The sequence below is a fragment of the Leptonychotes weddellii genome, chromosome 2 (genome assembly GCF_054177405.1).
Source record: "Leptonychotes weddellii isolate Sample4059 chromosome 2, ASM5417740v2, whole genome shotgun sequence".
NCBI lineage: Eukaryota > Metazoa > Chordata > Mammalia > Carnivora > Phocidae > Leptonychotes > Leptonychotes weddellii.
The window spans coordinates 148,304,332-148,324,503 of NC_138370.1; the positions used below are offsets into that span (position 1 = coordinate 148,304,332).

The following is a 20,172-nucleotide window of genomic DNA, read 5'->3' on the forward strand; positions in this document are numbered from 1 at the left end:
TGACAGGATCCATGAATGATTTGATATTGAGTTAGATAAGAATCCAGAATAACTGCCTGATTTCTAGCCTGGGTGATTGAGTTGATAGTGGTACAGATAAATGACACAGAAGCACAGAGGAGGAGGAGACTTGGGTGAAATGTAGGTAATGAGCTTAGTTTGGAACATGTTGAATTTGAAGGTCTGTGAGACATTGAAGTGGTGATACTCAGCTGACACGAAGATTATACTGGGTTTGGAACTAAAGGGAGTACAAGACTGAAGAAGTAGTTTTCAGAACCACCAGGATATATGTGGTAGTAAAAAACATGGAGGGGAGCTGAGGATGGAACACTGAGGGACATCAACTTATACCAGAGGAGAGAGGAATTGGAGGCAGCCAGGGTTTCTGAGAATTAGCCATTTAAGAAGCAGAAAGTGGTAATGCAGAGGGTAAGAGAGAAGAGGGGTGAGAAGGAGGAAGTGGTCAGTTGTGTTGAAGGCAGCACAGAGGACTCAAGTGTCCAGTGGATTTGGCAATTACCAAATGGTCAACTTTTGAGCAGTTTCAGCTGAGTGGGGTGAAAAGAAGTCAGGTTTTAAATGTAGAGTGAAGCCAAAGAATGAGGGACCATGTCAGATGTCTCCCCTTTGTCCCTCCAGATCCATGCTCTACCCTTTGCCACTCTGCTGTCTGTCCCAGATCAATGGCAACAGAATACCATTGAGTGACTCCATTGAGTTTGGCCAAGAGTGAGCCCTGGGAGGAGGCTGGAGGGAAGAAGGAGTGGGGTGGGGTTATATATTCCCCCAATTCCCTCTTTCTGGAGTTGGTTGCATTCATTCAACCAAAGGTCCCAACTCTCTCCAGCTGGGTTCAGGTAACCACTTTCTCCTGGCTCCTCTCGGGCCTCATTCAGAGATGCTAGACCTAGTGTTCTCTACCACCCTTTGTTTTCTCTACATCCTGTCTACACCTTTATTACTAGTCCTTTATTAAACCTTCCACGAGTCATCCTAATTTGAGCACACCATCTATATCCTGCTGGAGCCCTGAATGACGCAAGGAGGAAGCCTGGCTGGGAAGAGCGAAGAGATAGAGATATGCAAATACAAGGAAGGTTTTGTCATGGGGCTTATTTTGTAAGGGCTAGAGAGGTTTGGCTATATTGACAAGCTCATGAAGTTTCAACAGCCAGGCCTATTTCAATGGAGTGATCTGATAGGAAGGAAGAAATGGGCAGAGAGCTCTTATGCTAGCCTCTGGAGTTGATGACATTATTGGTGGCCTCACCACTATTTCCTAAGACGTTCTAGAACCTGTGTTTCCAGTTAGACCAAGACAGCCCATTTGCCAGGTTTGCCCATGGCTGTGTTGGCAAGTGTTGGTCTGAGCCATGAGTTCATGGAAAAGTAGACACGGAGACTATAGGAGAAAGAACAAAGGTCAGGACCTTAATAAACCCAGGTACACATCTCAGTACACCAAGGCAGTTGGACAATAAACAAAGACATTGGTGTTTTTTTAAACTTTGCAAGGCTCTATAGGAACCAGCCTTCTCACCTTGCCAATCTCCTCCCTTGCTCTCTTGTGGGTTGCTGATTTGATTGTACGGTTCTGCCTCACTGGCCTCCTGTCACTTTCTCAAATAATAATAACCCTGTTCTGCCCTTGAGCCTGAATTCTGACTTTTCCACTGCCTGTGACCTGGCACTTTCCCCAACTCTTATCCAGCTAACTCCTTCTCATCCTCAGATTTCATTTTAAATGCCACTTCTTCAGCAAACTGACCACTCAATCCAAATCAGTTCCTTTTATTCCTCTTCTTCAGTGAGCCCTGGACTCCACTTCCGTGTAGTCACCACATTTGAAAATGTATTAAAGTGGTGGGGCGCCTGGGTGGCTCAGTCAATTGGGCATCTACCTTCGGCTCAGGTCATGATCCCGGAGTCCTGGGATCGAGTCCCACCATCGGGCTCCCTGCTTGGCATAAGCCTGCTTCTCCCTCTCCCACTCCCCCTGCTTGTGTTCCCTCTTTTGCTGACTCTCTCTCTGTCAAAAAATAAATCTTTAAAAAAATAAAATAAAATAAAATAAAATGTTTTAAAGTGGAAATTTTATTTGGAAAGTCTTCTAGATTCTCTTACAAACCTTTCATTTTTGTTTGTTTTTACCTCTAAGTCTTTCATTCATCTGGGATCTGTTTTCGGTATATTGTCTAGGGTAGGAGCCCCTTCACAGCCTGTGTTTCTAAAGCACTTGGTCGGACCCTCTTACAGCTCTTCCTTTCACTCACTCATCCACTAACAATTGCTTCACGGCTGATGACCCCACACTAGGCCCTTTATTGCGTACAAAGAGAATATCCTTATCCCAAAGGATAAAAAGAGAAAATGACAGAACTTCTGGGCGTGAGGCCCAGAGAGGATCTTGGTATACTTGGGGACGCAGACGCATGAACAAAGAAATGACAGTATAATAAGGTAAATGCTTTAATGCCACATAATGATTATAATCATCTGGAATTCTGGCAAAGAATGTGTTTCTCTTCATTTCAGTCTCTCAGTTTGTAGCACTGTGTCTTACCCACTGAAATCACTTAATAAATATTTTAACAATTAACCAGAGTGTAAAATCTTTTGTTAAGCTTTCACTTTTCACCAAATTTCCAAACGCATGTTCACTACTTCTTAGACATTTCCACCAGCATGTCCTACAGGCATTTCCAATACAAGATGTCCTAAACAGAATTCTCTCCTCCAAAACCCAGTCCTCCTTTACTCTTTGCTTCAGTTTTCTGGGATAGAAAGCTCAGAATCATTCCCAATGCCACTCTCTCTCTGGCCCCACATCCACCCTGTCACCATGTTCTATCTATTTAGGCCATAAATACTTTGTTTTAGGTCATAAATGACTCATTTACTTACCCCCACCATCTTGGGTCATGTCTTCATTATCACCTCCTTGAAATGGTAAAAAAAAAACATGCCAACAGATCTCTCTGCCTTTTCTCTCCTTTCTCTACAATCTTCTAATTGCCACCACAGTCTTGTTTTTTTTTTCTAAAGATTTTATTCATTTGAAAGAGAGAGAGAGAGAACACCAGTGGGGGGAGGGGCAGAGAGAGAGGGACAAGCAGACTCCCCACTGAGCAGGACCCTGGGATCATGACCTTATCAGTACTTGGATCATTGTCATCAAGGTGAGAGTGGGAAGAATGTGATGACAGATGTGATTGAAACTAGGAAAAAAGTGGAGAAGCATAGGAAGTTATTTAGGACAGAAATTCAGAATTCAGAATGAGAATCCCTCAGTCTCTCCTATCTTAAATCATGATCTATCATGTGTAAAAGCAGTGTGACTTTAGCAGACCTGGCCCAAACTCAGAGTCACAGTGATGAGGGTCTGAATCCCAGCTCCACTCACCACCTCATTGAATGTTGAGGAGGTAGGTCACTTCCATCCACTTTCCTCTGTCACAGTTTCCTTCTCTGAGAAAAAGGACTAGAAGTACCTGCCTGGTTGGCTCACAGAATTATTGTGAAGATCAAAAAGGATCAGACTTGTGTATAAAATTTGCTATGACACCAAGTGCAGATGTGAATCATGTAGCTTTATTATATGTATGACAAACTCAAAAAATGCTTGGTGAATAATTGAATGAACAAATGAATGAGCCCAGTTTGCTGATTATCTTGTTTAAGTCAAAGACTAAATTCAGGAACAACTTCATCTTTAGGGTTTATATAAAATATAACCACTACATATGACATCATCATCATGAAGAAAGTTCTCTTCCCCATTAAGTTGCTGATTCTTAGACTTTGTTTATATGGGACAAAACTTTTTATTCCATCATTTGAGAAATGACTTGAAATGCACTAGTCCTGAGAAAGGTAACATTGCAACTAAAATCGCACTAAGGAATCCATGACTATTTTCTTTTTTTAAAAGCATGTTTTAATAGGGGCTAAGTGGCAGAGGGGGGCTGCGGCACCTGGGTGGCTCAGTCGGTTAGGCAACCACTAGGTTTCAGCTCAGGTCGTGATCTCAGGGTTGTGAGATGGGGCTCGTGCTCAGCAGGGAATCTGCTTGAGAGTCTTTCCCTCTGCCCCTCCCCCCCACATGCTTGTGTGTGCTCTCTCTCTCTCAAATAAATAAATAAAATCTTTTTAAAAATAAGGGGGAAGGGGAAAATGAGCTTTGTTTTGTTTTGCTTTAAATTTTAAACAGTAATGTAAGGTACTGTGTTATCTGCCATGTTAAAAGGGAAAATAATTGTGTGATCTAGAGGCCAGCCACCTACCACTCTGGTAGGCTATCAAAGGGATCCTTTTTTATTTCCTTCATCTTCCTACCCTTGAAATTTTGGACCTCTTGCTTTACAATTTTTTTTCCTGCTAAACTTAACAGGTAGCTATAATATTGATTTGAAATTAAAAATAAAAAGTGAGCCCAACAGGGACACCTGGGTGGCTCAGTCGGTTGGGTGGCCAACTCTTGACCTCAGCTCCAGTCTTGATCTTGGGATCGTGAGTTCAGGCCAATGGTGGGCTCCATGCTGGGTGTGGAGCCTACTTTAAAAATAAAAAAAAAGAAAGTAAACACACCATAACCCCTAAATCTTAGATATATATTTATTTATATATATAAATTATATGTATGTGTTTGCGTGTCTGTGTGTGTGTGTGTGTGTGTGTGTAAATCTGACTTGGAAAAATATTAAAGTAGATCACAGGGAATTTTACTGATTTGTCTCTACACACCAAATGCCCACTAATCTGCTCTTGCGATGATCAAAACAGTTATCACGAACACCATAATGAAAAAAACCCACATGAAGAATCGGTCTATGACCTTTGCAACCTTCTTCCACTCGCTCCCCTTGGAATTGGTGGCCTTGTGGTCTTTGAGGCACTTGGCAATGTACTCGATATTCCTCGTCAGCCCCTTGTACTGTGCACAGTAACTGTCAGCATCTTGTGGGTTCTCACCATGGCACCCCAAGTCATTCTTCACCAGTTTGTTTATTTCCTTCCTTCTGGGAAGGCCTTTGTTTCTGTCTGTTTGCAGATTTGGCTCTGGAAGTTTGCCATAAGCCTTTGTGAGGTGGGTTTGCTGCCTGTCGTGGCGGGGGCTAAGGCAGCTCTCACCCACATCATAGACACACAAGACCCTGGACATGTATTTCAGGATGACGACCCTGGCCCAGTGTGGCACCGGCCGGGCCTCAGCCCCACAAAAGTGGATGTTCATCACCATAATGGTCAAGGCGGTGGAGGCTGTGATCAAGGCCATTGTGGCTATGTAGTATTTGCCTGGAAAATAACCACAACCAAATTAGCTTAAAACTGGCCTCATGTGCTTCTCCCTCTGACCCTCCTCCCTCTCGTGCTCTCTGTCTCTCATTCTCTCTCGCAAATAAATAAATAAAATCTTAAAAAAAAAAAAAACTGGCCTCATGTTTGGCTCAAAAATACACAAACACCTTTTCTAAGGAAGCTGTATACACTAATGGTTCCCAGTATAAGCTTCTGAATCAAACTTCCTAGATTCAAATCCCAGGTCTGTCGCTCACTAGACTGGGGGCCTGGAGCAAGTTAGATCATCCTGCTGAGCCTCAGCTTCTTTCTCTGTAAAATAAGTATAATAATTGGATCTAATTCATGGAATAGGGTGAGGCTTAATTGCGATGGTACATGTAAGGTTCTCAGCACTGTCCCTTCACTGAGTGAAAGGTTTCTAAATGTTTGCTGAGATCATGATGTGAAAAAATTCCCCTTTCAATAAACAACAATCTTGGGCAACTCTCAGAATTGTCTCCAGACCTCATTACTGTCGGGTAAGGAAGAAGCCACTGTGTCACTATTAGTCTTTAACGTGGGACTGCATAAAACAATATTCATGAAAAAGGAAGATTAAGGAAAGAAAGAATAAAGGTAAGGGCACAGATTTCTAAAATATAGAACAAAAAACCAAAAAGATAAACAAAAGCAAAAGCTATTTGAAAAAAGGAATAAGATTGATAAACCTTTGATAAAGCCACTCACAGAACAGAGGCAAGGTTGGGGGGGGCGGGTAGAGAGGGAGGGAGAATGTAAAAGAAGAAATAACAGAATAGAAATTTAGAATGCAATAAAATAATATTTAGCTGTATGATAACATATTTGAAAATCTAGATGAAATTTCTAGAAATTCATAAGACATCAAATTTAATGTAAGAAGAAAGAACACTGGAATAGAAAAGCTCCAGAGTTGGTTTTATAGGTGAGTTTTACCAAACTTTTAAAAGACAGATAACTCATATCATGCAAGTCGAGTTGTTCCAGAAGTAGAAAAAGAGAGAAAGCTGCCTAGCTTACTTTACAAGTCAATTTAGCCTTGATTCCAAAGTAACAAGAAAGGAAGTATTCAGGCCATTTTACTTATAGAAGTATTTGAGAAAGTCCTATAAAAATTACTAGCTAACTAAATCCAGTAGTGTTTTAAAATGATAATTCATCATGATAAAGGAGGGTTTACCTCTACATCAGAAAACCTATTTCACTATATTAATGAGGTAAAAGAGAAAACTCAGATGATAATCTTAACAGATGAAAACAATGCATTTGATAATGTTCGTCATCCACTTATTTGTTAAAAGCTCAAAGTAAACTAAGAATAAATGGGACCTGTCTTAGTAAAGATTATGGGCCAGAAGCTTAGATCAAATCCTACATTTACCCAGAACACTTAAACACATTTTTATGTGGAAGTGCATTTCATAGGTGCTGCAAATAACAAATTGTTATTGTTAACAGACTGCTCTGTGTGCACCCTTTCTAAAAAGATACAACTTATATTATCACAGAAACAGAATAAGTAATGTTTGCAAAATTCCTGAGACACGTCCCAGGACATGTCTCTTTAGAACTTTAGCCAGCTTGCTGTTGAAAGTCACTGCTAGAGAAGAGAGAGAGATCTGCCAAATGTCTTGCCTCAAATAGGATTATGATTACAGATCATCACTGTCAATCATTTATGTCTCAGGAGAGGTAATCAAAATGCCAATACACCCTTCCTCTTTATTAGTGGTGTGGGGGGAGGGGTGGAGAGAACTTCCTGTGTCTATTTCTCAAAAAAGTGTGTTTGTGTGTGTGTGTGTGTGTGTGTGTATTTGTGTCCATGTGTTGGTGTGTCTGTGTTTTTTTGCTTGGAGAGACATAACAAGGAAGAAATCTCCAAACAGGGAAACCAGTGTAGTAACATCTGAATATCAGGTAATACTGGATTCAGTAGAGGATAAAAGAGCAGTACAATATCCCTTTCATATTGGTCTCTAAGTCTCTGCGTGTTCTGAAATTCCTCCTCATTGTTTATTTTAAGGAACTAGAAATTAGGTCTAGCTTCTGATTCTGGTAGGCGTCTATTACAAGAGCAAGTCATGGACACAGAGGTGTTGGAGCTGAGTAGATCCTTGGTGGCACGGTGCAGGTACGGAATGTATTAGGAGAGGTCTCAAATGAGGTAGGGAAGGGCACGGGGGGGCTCAGTCTGTTAATCTGCCTTCAGCTCAGGTCATGACCCCAGAGTCCTGGGATCGAGCCCCGCATCGGGCTCCCTGCTCAGAGGGGAGTCTGCTTCTCCCTCTCTCTCTGCCCCTCCGCCCACTTGTGCTCACTCTCTCTCTCAAACAAATAAATAAGATCCTTTAAAAACATGAGGTAGGGAAAGGATGGGGAGTGGGAAGGGGTCATAGTCTCTGTCTCTAAGTCTACCCTGTACAAGGACATTTTATAAGTGCAGACTTTTGAAAATATGGTCCAACCTAAAATCACCTCAGATTCCCAACTCTTGCCCAGATTGCTAAATCACACTCTTTGGGTATAGAAACCTGCATTTTAATAAGCTTTCCCACATCTACTATATCCAATAAAGGTTAAAGATTATTCTATTAAGGGTAGACGATGGGTTGAAAAATCCAGTCAACCATTTCTATCCTGTTTGCCGCTCTTTCCCAAGAAGAGATCCCGTGTGCTGTGAAAAGACAGTAATAGTCACTACTTAGGGTGCACTTACCATACACCAGCTTCTACACTAAGAACCACACAATGAGTAGCAATTACACACCCTTTCCAGGGCATGAAGCAGAAACTAAAAGACTAAGCAACTTGCCTAAGATCGATCGTTAAGAAATGAGTGGTGAAATCCGAGTTCAAATGCAGATTTCTTTAACTTCAAAATCAGGGCCTTAACTTCTAAGCCAGTGGACAGAAAAGTGCATCAAAATCACCCAGAAGTCTTGTTAAAACAGATTGGCCAGTACTCGCCCCAAAGTTTCTAATTCAGTAGGTCTGGGGTGGGCTCTGAGAATCTGCCTTTCCAAAACAATGCTGCACTGGGGGTCCAGGGATCACACTTTGAGAACCACTGCTCTAAACTATATTGCCTCTCCTTCCCCTTTCACATAAGCCCAGAGACCGTAAGACCGGTTCTGGAGAACAGACATCTCTGTATTCAAAGATGCCAACTGAAGACACTAAATGAAGCATGTGACAGCTTGTGTTGAGCCTGAAATTGACCTGATGGTTCTGACTTTAAAGGAACAGATACAATCCCACTCACTACAAAGCTAGGCTCAAAGTGTAAGGCCCGTGAGCTCACCTATCAGTGGGACATTTTCTGAGGCCGGCATGATCTCTGCCACCATGAGCTGAAATACAGTCATGGCCAACAGGATGGTCACTCCCAAGGAGACCTTTTCCCCAGATGCTGCTGGGAGATAAAAACTCAAGGGGGCCAGAAAAGAGATGAGGACGCATGGGATGAGGAGGTTGACGATATAGAAGGAGGACCTCCTCTTCAGAAGGAGAGTGAATGTCACATCTGGGTAAGGCTCAGAACAGCAACCGTAGGAGATCACGTTCTTCACAGCGGGCATGCCATGGACCTCCCACTCCACATCTTCGATGAAGTCGGAGAGGTCGCCACTGTCTAGGGCATTGACTATGTCCACCTGGTTGCCATTGTAGGTCCAGGAACCAAAGGTCAGGTTGCACTGCTGGTTATCAAAAGGGAAATAGGTGACATCCACCACACAGGAGCTTTTGGTGATGGCTGGTGCATCCCAGGTGATCAGCCCATCATAGCGCAGGACCACATTGGTGTTCACAGGCTCAGAAGATTCATCATCAGCCCTAGAAGTCAGAGGAGGAGAATGAAAGCTGCTTGTCAAGACAACTCATCAGCTTCCTTACTCTGGACAGCTCACTGACCTGTGCACATCCTCCCCTGGCCAGGGGCTGGCCATATGACCTGTGCTAGATCCAACTGATTCACTCTCCCTGAAGTTTAGATCTTAAACAAGTGACCCAAAGACCAAAAACAGTCACTCTGGTGATGCCTCCTTATAAAACAAATAAATAAACCAGCTCAGTAGTCCCTGCTGTCTCAAACTCTAGAGCACTCCCAGTCTGTCCAGTCTGTCCTTTCTAAGAACTGGTCATTGATTTTTTTTTCCCCTTTAATTCAGTGAGCTGTACCATACCCTTTCAACAAATTCCTTTTTTTCAGAAGGTAGCAAAAGTCAGTTTCCAATGCTTACAACCCTAACTGATAAGTTCTTATTAACATTTAATGCATATTGCCCAGTCTTCCTTATAATTTTTTCCCTATAAAATGTATTATGGCTAAATGTAATGTGTAAGGTATCCTGGATTGGATTCTGGAAGAAAATGTACATTAGTAGAAAAACTGACAAAATCCAAATAAAGTCTATAGTTTAATAATATTGTATTCGTTTTGACAAATGTACTATGTTATTTTGATGTAACACTAGATGTAACATTAGGGGAAGCTAGGTGAAGGGTATATGGGAACTCTCTGTACCATCTTTGCAACTTTTCTAGAAATCTAAAATTATCCCCAAATAAAAAAAGTTAATTTACTCCCCCCCAAAAAAGATGATACAAAATTTAAAATGTGGTTATTCATTCATATTCTCCTGCAACATTATTTTCATGGCTAATAGTTTTCCTTTATATCCCATTATATAGATATGCCATACTTATTTAACCAATCCATCGATGTTCAACATTGTCATTTCCAGGTTTTGCATTTACAAGCAATGCTGTAGTCGAATCTTTGCATTTATCCACTGACTCTTTCCTTAGATTAAATTGCCAGGAGAAGATGTGCTGGATCAAAGAACTGGCATGTTTTTAATTTATTTTTTCCCACTTATTAAAAATTGGGCGCCACAACATTAACTGTAATGGTCTGATTGAAGTGGACCAAATCAGACCATCACAGTTAACGTGTGGGGCTCACTTTTTAATGAGGGTCTTTAATGAGGGTTTAAAAAGAAAGATCTTTAATGTGGGTCTTTGTGACAAAGATGAAGTAACAAGATGAAGTTTTTTGAAAATCCCTGAACCTAACCTCCGTAACGATGAGAAATGTATATAGTTACCTGAATGAGAGGTGAGCACTATGATGAACTGAGAATATCACTCACCCATCCTACCTTCTTTGGTGTAAGAGGAGAGATCTCAGGATCAGAGAGAATCTATTCGGACAATTCCATATCAAAAAGAAGTCCCCCTCTTTCTTTCCAAGGCTAATTTCCCTCTTGGTACTGTGATTCCTTTCCTCCCATGTCTCCTTCAGGATTTTGCATCTCTTGGTTTCTCTTACTCTCTCTGGCTCATCAAGACCCTTCCCAATGCTGTTCCCCAGTCTCTCCTACCAACTTCCCTTCCTCTAAGGCACTTCCCACATCCCACCTCTCTTTCCACACACTGGAAATGATACACACTGCTGTCAATTCCCCATTTTGCTTTTATTCTTGCAATTTGGCTTCTTCCCAACATGTGCTCTTTCAAAGGTCATTCATAACTTGCACCCCCAACACACAAATCTAAAAACCTGTTCTAGGTCCCTATCCTATTCAACTCTTCCCAAGCATTTCACAGTATAGGTTGTTCCTGGACATCCTTTCTTCCCGTGGTTTCTACGACACAACTCTCTCTCACATTTCTCCTTCTACCCCTTTAACCATTTCTTTTAAGTGTCTTCTGTGAATGTCTGCAGTGAAGAGTTTCACCAACTTTATCTGCAGCCATTTTCTTTCCTTCCTTGAGTATTTCTATAAGGGCTCACAGGGCTTTTGATATCTCTTCCCCAACCTTCTTTCCAGGTTTGAGGATTGCCTTTTCAGTCCCTTCATTAGTTGTCTCCATGTGAATGTTCCTTTGGTCCCCCAAACTGAACAGGTCCCACACCAGATTCATCATCGTTTTCCTCAAACCTGTTACTCTTTCCCTCCTTTACATCCAATCTCATCTAACAGGTTTGCCATTTTCTCAACCACTAGATGACTTAAACAAACCCTAGTGCTAAATTCTAGACAAATCTTTCTGAATATGATAGAGTACCCAATTCCTCACTAGCTCTAAAATCCAAGTGTTAAGATGGCCCATGAAAACCCAACCATTAGAACTCTCTCATAATAAATGCACATTCAGAATTTCTATAACCTAGTCTCTACCCAATCTAATGTCAGGAATCCTTGCAGCCTCTTGCACTAACCATTATATTGGCCATATACTTAGACTAAACAACCTCACCAGAACTTTGAGCCCCGATTTATTTATTCCTTTACTGATTTGGTAACAGAGCCAGTATCTGCTTGAATAACTATATTGCTAAAGAGCTCACTACTTCTTGAGAATATTGATTTCCCAAGTTATTCGTTATGATTATTTTTTTAATTGTTTATCTTCCCTTTAACTTTTCATTGTCTTGGTTTTTGTCCTCTAGAGCAAATTTCTCTCTTTTCTCTCCCTTATTTTCTCCTTGATTGCCTACCATTGCCATCAAGTCTTCCCAAGAACTGCTAACTTCCAAACTAAGCATCAACAAATTCAACTGCTCCTCACATGAAGTAGCTCCCAGACCCATCACCATCCTGATCACACTTTAGCCAAGTCCAGCCCCATGGATTCAGGCTCCAGTGGTGAATCTAGATGTGAAGCATCTTCCCATCTGAACTATCTTTATCACACCTGACTGGATCACTACCACATAGCCCTCTTTCCTCTCCCCACCGCCACTCAGAAAGCCCATTTTATGGTCTACAAGGTTCTATGCCACCTTCTGAGAAATAATGAGAATATTATATCTGGGATCAGAAGAGTCTATGGTTCCAGGGATTCGGCTAGAAGGACAAGGGTCAGGGAAATGGTTATGATCAAGGTCCCTTCTTTGCCTGATCCTATAACTCTCTTCTAGCCTCATTTTAGCTGGTTATAGGAATGCAAATGACATCCAACCATAGCCACATTTAGAGTTTCCTCTAAGTAATAAAACTCTGACATTACTGAGAAAGAGAATGCAAAGCAGAATAAAGGATCCGAAACAGAACTATCTGAGACAGGAGGGAAGAGAAGACTAAAGAGTCAACCCAGAGGAACAGAAAAGAGTTGATTACTCGGTGTGATGAAAAGATTCTGTGCGTAAAAGGGACAGGGAAGAGAATTCATACATCTCAAGGCCAATGATCTGGGGGGGAAAGGGACAGAATTTACCAAAGCCACGGTAGGTCTGTGTGAGCTCATGAGCACACAACTGGTTTCTGGAATAAGCGGGGACTGGGTCAGGCTTAACTTAGATGACCATGCAAGCTTGCAAAGAAGCATGTCAGTAAGAGTTAGTCACTGCTTCAGCCAACCAAAGCAGGAGGAAGAGGAGAACCAGCATTCTGTTTGTTTCCCAGGAAGAACTGTTAGAACTGATAGAATGCTGTTAGTGGTCTATATCAACTGTATTCTCTGATTATCTGCACCCTGTGAGTGAGAGAAGCTAATGGACAACCTGGCTCATTCTCTTGCCTTCTCTGTGTGTATGTGTGTTTGTGTGTGTGTGTGTGTGTGTGTGAGAGAGAGAGAGAGAGAGAGAGAGAGAGAAGGGGGCAGTGAACTGGAATAATAAAGCAATAGCCCTGGGATGTTATCTTGCTTGGAAAGGAATACAGAAGGGCCCTCTGGCCACCCAGAGTGGAAAATGGTCAGCAGGATGAGTGCTATGATTCAATCGGTCATGACCCTTGGATAAGCTCCTGAGTAAGGAACAAAGCTAAAATCCAGGCTGCAACCCACCAGTGTTTCTTCCTGAAAAGAAACTCATGTCCACTAGAAGGCTGAGCTCTCAGGAGAGCCCCCCTGAACTGCCCCTCATTCACCCTGTTCTGAGTCAAAGAGGAACCATTCCCAACCCACAGGACCTTGGGTTCCAGAATAAAAAGAGAGAAGCTCCTTTGACAACAGGTGGAGCAACTGAACCTGCACTGTGATAGAGCAATGTGGTTCCTCCTCAAAGTGTGGTCCAAGAACCAGCAGCACTGACCTCTGGAGCTTGTGGACATGAAGAACATCAAACTCTACCCCAGACCTACTGAATCAGAATCTGTATTTTAACAAAGCTCTTCATGTGCACTTTACAGTTTCAGAAACATAAACCTTCTACCCTTTACTCAAGGCCCCTTGCTCTGAAACCAAGAAAGGGCAACTGATGATCTTATGATCTACTTCATCCTCCACTCCAATGTCCAAAATCCACAGGCCAGCCACTAGCTGGCCCATTCTGATTTAATCTTTGTAGTATCATCGTTATTGATACATGATCTTGGAGAAGGGAGCACCACTATTATGGGTTAAATTGTGCCCCCCCCCAATTTATATGTTGAAATCCTAGCCCCTGGCACCCCAGAATGTAATCTTATTTGGAATAGGGTCATTGCAGATGTAATGGTTAAGACAAGGTCATACTGGAGTAGGGTGAGCCCCTAATACAACATGAGTTTTATTTTTATAAAAGGGAAAAAATGGACACAGACAACACACAGGAAGAACGCCAGGTGAAGAAGAAGGCAGAGATCACGGTGATGCTTCTACAAGTCCAGGGACAACAAAGGCTGCCAGCAACCACCAGAAGCTAGAGAAGAGGCATGGAACACATTCTCCCTTACAGCCTCAGAAGGAACCAACCTTGGATATCTAGCCTCCAGAACTGGGAGAGAATACATTTCTGCTGTTTGAGCCCCTCAGTTTGTGGTACTTTGTTACCGTAGCCCTAGGAAACTATTACAGCCCACAATGCAGTTTCTCATCCAAAAGGGGACTGTAGTTCTAAGTTTTTATGACCTATTATTTTATTATCTAAGATTTTATGATCATCATTCCAGGGCCTAGGCACATGAATTGGTACTTAACTTCAAGCATGTTTTAAACATTCCTTTTTCATTATGTTTCAATTCTGTTGAATCAACAAGCTCATTCCTGAGAAATGACTGACTCGTACTTACTTATTATATAGGACAATATCAGGCCTCCATACCAGGTCACTGGGGATCCTGATGGAGTCCAGTCCATCATACTGGTCTCGATCCCATGTGAGATACGCATCATGCCAGATTTGGCGGATCCATAAATAGGCAGTCAGAATCTGGTTTCTTTCATCCTGTACAAGTAACCATGATATAACTGTCCAGTAGACACTTCAACCAAATGTCTTCTATCTTTAGAGCACTTGTTCTTTACAACAGAAATTCCAAGAGTACAAATCTACTTTCATTAAATCAATGAGAGCGTTTCTAGTCTATCCCTTTGACTGACTGTCAAAGCCATTTTTTTTTCTGCTTGATTTAGTGTTCTGAATGTAAAGTGGACAGGTGTTTAAGCCATCAGATCTTTGCATTGATCAACAGCCCAAATTTCTCTGAAAATTGATCAACTGATGATTCACTTGAATGAGAAAGTCAGGAAATATCTACAATGTACAGAAGAAAGTCAAGTTTCACAACTTCGTGAAACTAAACACATATAAGCACTAAATAAGATATGCCATCTTAAAACACCACCTTTCTTTTTTAAAAAAACAGGAATAAAATTCATATAACACAAAACTCTACATTTAGCCATTTTAAAGTGTATGGTTCAGTGGCTTACAGTATATTCATGATATTGTGCAACCATCACCACTATCCAATTCCAGAACATTTTTGTCCGCCCAAAAAAGAAACCTTATGACCATCAATTTGTCACCCACTATTCCCCCATTCTTCCCACAGCCCCTGGCAACCACTACTCTGCTTTCTGTCTCCGGGGTTCTGCCTATTTTGGACATTTCATAGAAAGGGAATCATGTGATATATGACACCATCTCTGTTTGGATGATCAAGGCTGTTACTCTTAATGGCCAGGATTAGGTTAACATCTAGCGAAATTACTTTTGTAGAGAGCTTCCTTCCTTGGTATTTCCTTCCCCCACCAGCTTGTACATGTTGCTGTCTGTTCTCATTTCCTCTCAAATCCCAGGTAAGACACTTCTTTGGAAAGCACGGTTAGTTTCATCCTAAGCACCGTTTCAAAGAGTCACCGCTTTATGTTACTCACCATGTCCTTAATCTGAGAAAGTGTAATTTGCAGGGTGACATTCAGGACTTTATCTGTATCTTCTACTGGACGAAGAGCATTGGAATAATCTTCAAAAAGGTCATTAAACAACTTCTTAGCATATTTTCCATCTGCTGCTTCTACAGCTGCTCAAAAAGAGGGACCTGGATCAACATTCAATGTCATGTATATTTCAAGGCAAAGAACAGCAAACTGAGGACTAGAACTGGGCACGACCTAGCATCAGCTAGGGGCAAGCTTTGGGTATATGAGAGTTATTTTTCTGGCTCATCAATAAGAGGCACGAACATTTCCTCGCAGTGAGAGCATTTGTTCTGTTTGCTGGCCCACTGCCACCAAAGAAGTGGCCCCAAATGAGCTGAAATGGTTACACACCCATCAGCCTCTTACCTCTCAGTCTGGAGACAGCAAAGTAAATCCAGCAAAAGGAGATGCAGGAATAGGGCCAGCTCATATTTTTCCTGAGCTTCTACAGATTCTCAGGCAGGCAGCGGTCTTCCCCTTCTCTCTGTGAATGGGAAGGGTCTGGGTCCAAAGATCCCACTCTGCCAAAGCAGATGGAGAGCTCAGGCTTGCAGTGCACCTAGGGCCCAGAGATCCAGAGATTCAGACCCGCCCTCCCTCCCCTCTGGTAATCTGAGCCGGGCAGCCTTGGCTGCAGAGATGCAGGAGCCTGGGTGGGCTAGGTCAGGCAGTGCTGATCTGGGGAAGCTGTCCCAGCCAAGGGTCCCTAGCCACCTTCAGCAAGAACATCCAGACCAAAATTTCAGAGGAGGCCAGGTAGGAGCCCAACATCCCCCCAAGACTCTGCAGAAGGAAATAGGCGCTTTCTACACCTGCAGCAAGCAGATCGAGCCTGAGTCGAAGGACTAAGGGAAGCCAAGCAGACTCTGCCACGGGGCATCTTCTGGAAAGGTTCTATGAATGCACTTCAAGTGCCATTTGAAGAGGGAAAGAGAAGCAATTCCATGATCTCCAGAACAGATTAACTTCTGTTTCAACTCCTTCAAGATTGGGCACAGATCTCCTGCGGTAATGTGTGTGAGCGTTGGGGGAGGCTATGGGAGAAGAACATTCACTCCCTTCAGAAGCAGCCATACTGCGATTAGGATTTGGAGTCCCAAGACCTAGGATTAACTGCAAGCCTGAACCCTTCCTAGCCCTATAGTACTGAGCCTTCCTGAGCTGGAGAACAGGAACATAGTATTCTCTCTCTCCCAGAGCTACTAGGATATTTCATGCAAAAGCACCATGTAGGGGCGCGTGAGTGGCTCAGTCGGTTAAGCGTCTGTCTTCGGCTCGGGTCATGATCCCAGGGTCCTGGGATCGAGCCCTGCATCAGGCTCCCTGCTCCGCGGGAAGCCTGCGTATCCCTCTGCCTCTGCCTCTCTCTTTCTCTGTCTCTCATGAATAAATAAATAAAATCTTTGAAAAAAAAAAAGCACCATGTAAGTGTTAGTAAATTTTGCCTCTGATTTTGCAGATCCAGACTGTCTATAATCACCAAGGCACCCAGGGTTTACTAGCTCTAAAAAAAGAAGAAAAAAAATGGTTCAAAGGCTAACCAAATCAGCACAAAGATGATTCATAACTAATGGTGATATTAATAAGGATGCTGTTTCTTTGCATTTGAATGCCACTTTATTTAATTTCACAGTCATTTCTCACATGTGATCTAATTTTGCTCCCACAAAAGAATGTCAATTTCCAATTGCCATAACTTATCCCTCTTCTTGCCTGGGGAAACTGCCTTGGAAAACCAAATTAAGATCATTTGCTTGCATGGAATCAGAGCAAGGAAATTGGATAGTTGTATTTCATCAGGTTATAGCCATCTGATGAGTCACCCTGTCCCTCTTCAGGAATCTATCCTCTAAATGGAACAGATACTCAAGCCATCAGCTAAGTGTGTTTCCTAATTGCCTATGCCCTGGTGTTGATTGAGAAGACATTATTTTCCCAATGCCCCCAGTCTGACTCACCCATCAAATGACACAGTTCCTGCTGCAAACCCTCAGGCCCTCTTTCAGCAAACCATCTGCTCTGGTGTCTCAGAGGCTGCAGGTCCTTCTGAAATTGAGTTGAATACCTCGTTTTCATATGAGGAAACTGAGGTTCTAGAGATGTGAGTGGCTTGCCTCTAGCAGCGAGGGGCCAGAGACAGAATCCAGGCCACCTGCCCCAACCCAGTGTGCTCCCCACACTAACACTGTCCCTCTTCCTTGTCGTTCAGCCACTTAGCATTTGACGGCCACTGGGTGATGCCTTCTCATGGGTAGAGACTCTCTACCTATGTCTCTTTGATTCCTCATGACACTCAGAACAGCCCCTGGTGACAGGTGCTCTGAACACTTGGTGCTGGCTACTTCGGCCGCTGCTTGGAAGGTAATCATCCCTGGTGATCTTTGATTGTTTTTGACTAACTCAGTTCATTCGTTTGGGTCACTTACAATTTTTTTTTTTTTTGAATAGTTAACAGTTGATGCTAACCTACCAATGTTAACACAATCCAAGTGAAATCAGTACTTTGGGGGGGGGGGAGCAATTCTGCCTTTAGGGCAAAGATGTTAATGACTAAAAGCAAACTCCACCCCAATTCATTCTAAAAGAACAACGCATGAACAAAATGAGAATTTCAACAGAGATGGAAAATATGTTTAAAAATTCATTCTAAAAACAACCTCTAGGTGTTTTCCCAGGGACCTGCTTATCTTTATACCCAATCACTCAGCTCCCAACTCTATAAAGAAGAGACCAGGAATACAATGGTCCCAGAATTTACAGGGCACTAAGTAGAAGAAGAAATCTGTTGAATTCACTATTTAAGGTTAATGCTAAATAAGGCTGAGAAGCAGGCAGATGTGCTTTGGACCGATTTTCTAAAATGTGGGCTCAGACAATGAAAATAATCTGAATAAAACTTAGCCAATCAGAAATGTGAAGCCCCTGAATACACCATTTTCAGAGTGCCTCATTAACTTAGGACCCAACATATCTGTTGGCGTATTAATTCAGGTTAACAGAGCACTCAAATATTTAAGTTTGGAAGCTCATGATTTTCATACCAACAACTACCTTTCCCCAGCTCATGCTTACTAATTCTGAACAGCATCTCACCATAGTTGGTACAAAACCATCACCCAGTGGAGTCTGCTCTTGGCCAGAAAAAGGGGACCCACAATTCGAAGTATTTCTAGAGAGCACAAAAATCTTTTCAACATCTGCTCCTTTTGAGAAGTGGCAGTTGTTTGTCACAGGTTCACAGACAAAGTATTCCAGCCATTTCAGAGTTTCTGGGAGCCCAATCTTCCTTGATGGACCAATTTTGAGGCACTTATTTATAGCCAAAATATGATAGTAAGATATTAGAGACATTCCATAAGATCAAAATATTCTTAACATAACTTATTACATAAGTGATACATATCTATTGCAGAAAAATTAGAAAGTATAGAAAAGCACAATGAAGGGAAAAAAAGGTCACCCGGAAGAATCCAACCAGGCAGAGACGGATAGGATTCACGTGGCAGCCATCTTTTTAAATGTTCATAGAACATGTTGTCATGTCTTCGAGACCTGGAAGGACATGGGCCATTAGCAGAACTCTGTCTTGCTCATGAACACATTTCTACGTGCAAAGGATGCTTCTAAATACTCTTTTCCTGTTCTCATGGGGTTACGATGTAGTTCACACACAGTCTACCTTGAATGGTCTCCCATCCTTTCCTGTCTCTCTCCCCACCTCAGGGTCCCTACTCAACTCTTCTCGGTTAAAGCTGCTGAGAACACTTTGCCCATCCTCCTGGGGGTATCCCTGGCTCCAGAAGAATGATGACAGTGTTTCCATCCCTTGGAATAGAGCTCCCGCCTGACAGAGAACCCTAGTAAGTTCTTTTGCTAAAAGACCTCCCCAGTAGCAGAGGAGGGAAGTGGGAGGACAAATACCTTCCTTCTGCTACATTTTTTTTTTAATTGCAAAAGTCAAAAATAATGTCATATAAAGGGTTTCTCACCCATAAATTAATATGACATTAATATTTTCTCCATTTCATTAAATATGAAATCAGAATAGTTTTAACCCACGAACAGCTCCTGCAGACCATCTAGCTGAGCTCCCTCGTTTTACAGATGAAAAAGCTGAAGCCTAAGGAGGGGGTAGACAGGAATGGATGCCAGATCTCCACCGAGAGCCACGCCAGTGGTCTTCAGCCTCCCTCCCCTAGGGGCCTGAGCTCTCAACTGTCTTGGGTGCTCAGGGCTGTTACACCTGCTAACCAGTCCTTCTCAACTCACTGAATTCTCAGGAGGTGCCCCATGAGCCCCCACCCCTGAGCTCCCATTTCACTGCTACTTTCTACATTTGCTGGATCCATCCCGGGCACGAGGCTCAAAATTAAAAACTCAAAGTTCCTTTAAAGGAGTGGTGTCCAAATTCTTTCACCGTGCACCAGGATTTGGGGTAAGGGCCACCAGCTGGGATGCCAAGCCTTCCCCAAAGGGCTACCCATTAAGGCAGTGCTTTCCAAACATTGTGGGGTTTGTTTCTGTCTATGTTTTTGTAATTAAGAAACAATTTCATGTAGAGTTTAAGATAATTCACTCTGGAGTCGAACTGCTTGGATTCAAGTCCTGCCCACCACCTACAAGCTGTGTGACTTTGGGCAGATTACTTAGCCTCTCTGTGCCTTAGTTTCCTCTTCTATAAAATGTGGATGATTATAATAGAGCCTGCCCCCTAAG

The 20,172-nt window shown here is 42.5% G+C and overlaps 1 protein-coding gene across 2 annotated transcripts; it reads right to left on the reverse strand.

Annotated features, from left to right (window-relative positions):
* Positions 1-2,468: 2,468 nt before the first annotated feature.
* On the reverse strand, positions 2,469-17,957 carry CHRNA9 (cholinergic receptor nicotinic alpha 9 subunit). Of its 2 annotated transcripts, XM_081812439.1 has the most exons (7): positions 17,723-17,957; positions 17,415-17,686; positions 15,823-15,940; positions 15,412-15,557; positions 14,322-14,476; positions 8,624-9,156; positions 2,469-5,298 (listed from the first exon to the last, which is right to left on the reverse strand). In XM_081812439.1, the coding sequence occupies exons 3-7, from the start codon at positions 15,884-15,886 to the stop codon at positions 4,757-4,759; spliced, it is 1,440 nt and encodes a 479-aa protein (XP_081668565.1). In that variant the 5' UTR covers positions 15,887-15,940; positions 17,415-17,686; positions 17,723-17,957; the 3' UTR covers positions 2,469-4,756. The 2 variants fall into 2 exon arrangements, with proteins under 2 accessions (XP_081668565.1, XP_006734716.1); XM_006734653.3 differs by lacking the exons at positions 17,415-17,686; positions 17,723-17,957 and having other exon boundaries at positions 15,823-16,041.
* Between the last annotated feature and the right edge of the window lie 2,215 nt (positions 17,958-20,172).

What these genes read in the sequence shown, in the direction of transcription:
- CHRNA9 (XM_081812439.1), bottom strand. Translation starts at nt 15,886, where the DNA reads ATGAGCTGGCCCTATTCCTGCATCTCCTTTTGCTGGATTTACTTTGCT. An exon ending in TTTCTCAGATTAAGGACATG is followed by an intron (nt 14,477 to 15,411) that starts GTGAGTAACATA and finishes TTACTTGTACAG; the next exon opens with GATGAAAGAAACCAGATTCT. An exon ending in GATATTGTCCTATATAATAA is followed by an intron (nt 9,157 to 14,321) that starts GTAAGTACGAGT and finishes TCTGACTTCTAG; the next exon opens with GGCTGATGATGAATCTTCTG.